Genomic DNA, 5,543 nt, shown 5'->3' on the forward strand with positions numbered 1-5,543 from the left:
TTCACCCAAATCATACACACAAAAAGAAGTAATAGTGGAAAAGAAAAAAAAAAAAAACCTGTTTCACGTTTATAGGTACTAGGGACCAGGGCTTCTTGTTTCCACAAAGCAAAGGTTCTTGAAGCTGTTTTTAAAAGGAAAGCATAGATTACAGCCCCTTAACCAAGCTGTCCACATTCTCTCTCCCACCCACCCCCAGCCAGATCATTCTGGCTCCTATGGTGGTAACAAAGGGGTCAGGCTGCTGAGCTGGGCACCAAAGCCCAGCTGAACAGGGCTTGAGGAACTGTCTACAGACGCCCCTTCCTATGGGTGGCTCCAAGCCAGAGCTGCACACAGTGGCCATGTGGTCCACTGGCTGGCTGGTGCTGTGGCTGCTGGGGGTCTACCCAGGGCACTCTCCCCTCTTGTACCCTGTAAACATGGAGAAGAAGCTTGAAAACCGCCCATTAGCAAGGCCTCTGAACATCACCGCAGAGAAGGTCCCTGTACCTCTTATTCCTGGGATCATGTAACATCCAGGTCCGTGTTAGGGAATTCTGACATCCAGGTTGGGGAATGCTCCATCCCCCAATCTGGTCGACTATCCATAGGAGGGGCTGATGGAGGAACGACTACCTGGTTTCCACTGCCAGATGGTCTGCCAATTAACCTGGCTGGGAGCACGTACCTGTGCAGGGCGGTTCCACTAATTTCCTGGCCCTGGCAAGCCAGAGTGCAGACTCTCAGGTGCGGATCAGAAAAGAAAAAGGAACCAAACTTTTCTGGAGCAACACAAAGAAAGGTGCTACAGATGCGCTTCCAATGTGATACCTTTAATGTGGACATTCAGGTGAGAGATGGCGCAGCCAGGCTCGGGGAGAGCCCAGAGCCCAGAGCCCCAGGTGGTGTCCGGGCCTCACCCGCTCAGCAGGACCAAAGGGGCTGGGATGGGGCGGGTGGCCCAGCCTCGGGTGGCCGAGCTGAGCACTGGTCTCAGTATCACCACACCACGTCGTCTGTGCTCTCGGCCAAGCACTGAGCCAGGTGAGCATCGATGTCGAGCTGGGACAGCCTGTGAGGGAAGGGGACACAGGTCACTCACCTCCTCCTTGGTCCTGTGGGCCTCACAGCAGGAAAGCACTAAGTGCTGCTCACGCCCAGCCAGATGGCAAGGAGCACCTCTCTGCCCAGTCTGAGGCATTCAGAGGTATGACATCACATTTGTGCTAGATTCTTTAGAAAAGATAGCCTAAGGGGATTTTCTAAGTAATTGACAATCCCTAAATATTTATTGGGTGCTCTGGTGGCGTAGTGCCTAAGGCACTTGACTGCTAACCAGAAGGCTGGCGGTTCAAACCCACCAGCCACTCCTCGGAAGGAAGATTGAGCAATCTACTTCCATAGTGATACCGCCTCAGAAACCCAAGGAGGGGTCGCTATGAGTCGGAGACAACTGGACGGCACATAACAACAAAGATTTGTTAGGTGCTGGTCTGGCTAGGGAGCCTGCTCAGTAACTGACAAGAAGCAGTAACTCAGTAACTCACTCAGAAAAGCCCTGGAACACAGAGGTTGGGGGCTTCCTGGTTGACAAGAGCCAAGAGAGATAGCACATCCCTTAAGACAGGGAAGTCCGATGCTGAAAACCCTCGCAGAGCCGGCTGAGGGCTGAGCCCCCACAAGTGGTCATGGACAGCCACTCCTCTCCCCAGGCACTCCGCTTCCTGCCTAGTTATGTCTCTGGCAGTTATGTCAAACTTGGTGCAACCACCACCAGGAGCCGGTGAGTCGATTCCAACAGTTCAATTACTGCATCCAGCTATTAAACTACACCCCCTCGCAGCCTCCTCACGGCCCGTGGTCCCTGCTGAGGAGCCTGGGATGGCCGGAGCTGCCCCAGCCTGGTGGTCGTCAGCTGCTCAAAGCACTCACGGCTGCTCCTGTAACGTGGCACTCCGTCATGCCCCTGACTTCACCAGAGATGTATCTGCCTTATGGCTGAAGTACACACTCTTGTTTACAATCAAGTGAAAGAATATGCTAAAAGCATTCAGACACACTAAGCCCCAGGCCTACCCTCACCAACACCCACTTCAGTAAACTCAGGGGCACTCAGCCAAGCCGTTTAAACAACTGTTGAAAAAGCTCAAGACAGGAGTGTTTTTCTCTAATGTCCCTGTCTTGGGGAGTCTTTTTTTAGATGATCTTGAAACATAAGGGATCCAAAGACAAAGAGGGCCGCCCCCACAAGAGTGAGGAGGAGGGGCTGGGACAGCTCTGATGGCATCACGAATCCTGGAGGCTTCTGCCAAGAAGACCAACCCCCACAAGAGCCTTCCCCAGTGTCTTTTGTGTCTGGCTTTCCTCTAATAGATACGGATCAAGATCTCCCTGTTTTAAAAGACAGTCACTGCTTGGTTAGGATCAGCACATGAATTAGTTCTACTTTACAACAATCCCAAACCCCATTGTAACAGGGAAGTGTGGACAATGGCACGCTGGGTTTGGAAGCATTTTCAAAGCACCCTTGCAGGCTCAGGAGTCCCTGGGTGGGCCAAACAGTTAAGCACCCAGCTGCTGATAGGTTGGAGGTCTGTGTCCACCAAGAGGTGCCTCAGAAGAAAGGTCTGGTGACCTACTTATGAAAACAATCAGCCCGTGAAAACCCCACGGAGCACAGTTTTGCTCTGATGCACACGCACGGCGTTGCTATTGAGTTGGGAGTCAACGCCCATGGCAACTGGTCTTGGTTACAGGCTTGGGATGTTTCTAGAAGTAATCTGGGCAGGCTCACCCTGTACAGTGGAATGTTCTATTGCGAGCTCACCAGCCCTCTTGCCAAGCCCACCTTGTACCTGCCTGTGGCTTCACCTACACATGGCCCACCTGGGACAGCCAACCACTCAGATCACCAACCAGCCACTTTTGTCTCCTTAGCCTCCTGAGTTGTGGGGGTGCCATCAACTCCACAACACACTCAACTCCTGCTACAACGATGAATGGAATTTAAAACAGAAGAATCACCAATTCACAGCCAACAAAGACTAAGTAACCATGTTCCTCCAACAGCTTAGCACAAAGCAAACCACACCTCCCGAAAGCTCACTGGCTTGGGCTCACTCACTTCCAGGGTGAGAACCTTCCAGGCTTTGTTCTCAAACAATTTTACAGATTGGAGGAGCCTAGACATTTGATTTTGGGGTATGTGTCTATCTCTCTGAACAAAAGTATAGTCGGTATAGAGTCTGTGCTGCAGATTTTTATACCAGTGCTTTGTAGTTTGTGGCTAACTCTACAATCTGGCTCCTCCACCCTGTTTCTGATTCTCCAAGACCAGAGACAGAGCAAGTCACTTCAGCACACATTCCCCCACCCTGTTAAACCTGGAGCAGCTGGTTGCCTGAAGCCTGTTCTGCATCAGGTTACCTGCTGTCCTGACCCCACAGCCCCACACCAGGGGCCGCAATTCCAATGAGAAGGCCCAAGCAGACAGTTAAGGGCCCCACAGGTAACTGGCCTGGTCCAGCAAGACATGTGACCCCACACTGGGCAGTTTGGGTTTAATTTGTTAGCAAAACGGGGTTCCATGCCCTTTGCTTAAAAACAGGACATGAAAGTATCTTGGGTTTTTAAGAGAAAAGAAGGCTTCTACAGACACCTCAACCAAGTCTTCATTTTCAAAGTCTGCAACTCACCACCACAGACAGGCACTGGGTTCTGCCCATGAACCGGGCCCGGTGCAGCCCTGGGGTGTCCTGGGCTAGCCCAAGTGAAGAGGCTCCCTATATGGAATTTGTGTGGCCCTAAATCTGCAGCCGATCCTGATGCACCCCAGAAAGTGGACAAGCAGGTAGACTTCCAACCCAGTAACCTGGTAAACATGGGACCCAATGCAGGACACCAGCTTTTTGTGTATGATGGGCCAAGCTGAGCTAATAGCCACTCTTGGCCTTTTGAAAATGGCTGTGGTTTCCAAACAGGGGCCCTGAGAGACCTGGAGGCTAGGCCACTCACTTGGTGCTGAAATCCAGCTGGCACATGGGGCAGCACCCAAGGGCCGGCACCTCCTTCCCTGAGAGCAGCTTCTCTTCCTCCATAGACAGCGGCTTCTCCTCCTCCAGTGGCTGCGAAGGTGGCTCCTTGACGCTGGGGGTCCTATGGGGCTCAGGCTCAGGACGATGGAAAGGGGACAGGGTGGGGGACCCAGGGAGGCCCCTGGCACCCCAGTTCAGGTGATAGGAGCGAGCGTCACACCGCGGAGCCGGTGGGAAGGGAGTCCAAGGAAAGACCTGGCCTCCGACAGTGAAGTCCTCAGGGGGTGCCACGTGGTCCGGGCCAAGCCTGGACTCCTGCAAGAAGGGGTGGTCAGGCTAGGCCAGCCTGGAGACCTGGTCTGGCGAGCATAGCGCATCCAACGCTGTGCTGCACCCGAAGCAGGTTCCCAGCCTACCCTCAACGAACAGCACCACGCGCCCCGACGAAGCCGGAGCCGTGGTTACCGAAAGCCACTGCGTCGCCACGGCGGGCCCCAAGGCAGCATGGCGTAGAGTGTGGCGCCTCCACCCTCACGTGGCCCCAGCACGCACCGGGGGTGGGAAAGTGGGCAGCGGTGGGGGCACGGTGGCCAGGTCCCCGTCTTGGTGTAGGGCGCGCAGCAGCTCAGCCCAGGGCTCAGCGCTCCCGTTCTCGATCTCCTGCAGGAACCAGGGGCGGCCGCTGGGGGGCCTGCGGACAGGGGGAGATGCGTCAGCGCAAGGACGGGAACACCCAGTGAGGAAGAGGTGGGGTCGGGACTCAGCGTGGGGAGAGTGTAAACCAGATGACCGCTCTAAGCAGTGGGAGAGGGAGACAAGAAGGGGCTCAGCGGGGGTTTGTGACAAGGGTGGAAAAGAGCCCGAGAGCGCTGGGTTATGTGGGAGGAGCCAGAGGGCGGGGCCGTCCGCAAGAGGCGGCACGAGGGGGAGGGAACTCGGGCGAGGGGCGAGAAGACTCCCGACGTGAGAAACTCGCGGGGCCGGTGCGCGAGGCGCGGGGTGCGGACGTCAAGTTCGGCCTGGGACCTCGCTTCCCCTCTTTCTTCCGGGAACTGGGTCCGCGGGCCACTCCGCCGGTCCTCACCTGGCCTCCGAGGGCGGCCTGCGGCGGCTCAGCCTCAGCCGCGACCTGCGCCCGCCGCCTGCCTCCGCTGCCATCCGCCCCTGGCGCGCTGCATTCCCCCACCCCTCCTGGCGCGTCCGGCGGAAGTGAGGCGGTCTGCGACCCCGCCCCGCTCCCTACACGGCAACCCTTACCCCTGCCAGCGCTTGAGACCCTACCGCCTTGCGTTTAAACCGAAGTTGACTCTAGTTTTGTGAAACTCTAGTTTTGTGAGTGGAAAGTGGCCTGACCCCATTCTGTGTGGAAACTGAGGCTGGGGTTACTTCCTTCTCCATCTCAGAGGGACGGCACTACGGTGGGTGGAGACCTGGCACGTGTCCCCGCTCCGTCACCCCAAAATCAACTTTTAGAGAATGCTGGACAAGCTTCTCCTAGCCTCTCACCATTCTGCCCCTAGCGATTGG

General features: G+C 55.8%; 1 protein-coding gene across 1 annotated transcript; it reads right to left on the reverse strand.

Moving 5' to 3' along the window:
• Positions 1–981: 981 nt before the first annotated feature.
• FAAP20 (FA core complex associated protein 20) lies at positions 982–5,174 on the reverse strand. Its single transcript, XM_007945516.1, has 4 exons — positions 5,101–5,174; positions 4,569–4,707; positions 3,997–4,331; positions 982–1,054 (listed from the first exon to the last, which is right to left on the reverse strand). The coding sequence occupies exons 1-4, from the start codon at positions 5,172–5,174 to the stop codon at positions 982–984; spliced, it is 621 nt and encodes a 206-aa protein (XP_007943707.1).
• Positions 5,175–5,543: the final 369 nt, after the last annotated feature.

This window comes from Orycteropus afer, unplaced genomic scaffold, assembly GCF_000298275.1.
Source record: "Orycteropus afer afer isolate SDZICR_OR568_19922 unplaced genomic scaffold, OryAfe1.0 scaffold00136, whole genome shotgun sequence".
NCBI classification, from domain to species: Eukaryota; Metazoa; Chordata; class Mammalia; order Tubulidentata; family Orycteropodidae; genus Orycteropus; species Orycteropus afer.

Bases quoted from the DNA above. Each gene is read 5' to 3' on its own strand.
- FAAP20 (XM_007945516.1), bottom strand. From the start codon at position 5,174: ATGGCAGCGGAGGCAGGCGGCGGGCGCAGGTCGCGGCTGAGGCTGAGC. The intron at 4,332-4,568 runs GTGCGTGCTGGG...CCCTTCTTGCAG, and splicing joins TGCCCACTTTCCCACCCCCG to GAGTCCAGGCTTGGCCCGGA. The intron at 1,055-3,996 runs GTGAGTGGCCTA...CTTCCCTCACAG, and splicing joins CAGCTGGATTTCAGCACCAA to GCTGTCCCAGCTCGACATCG.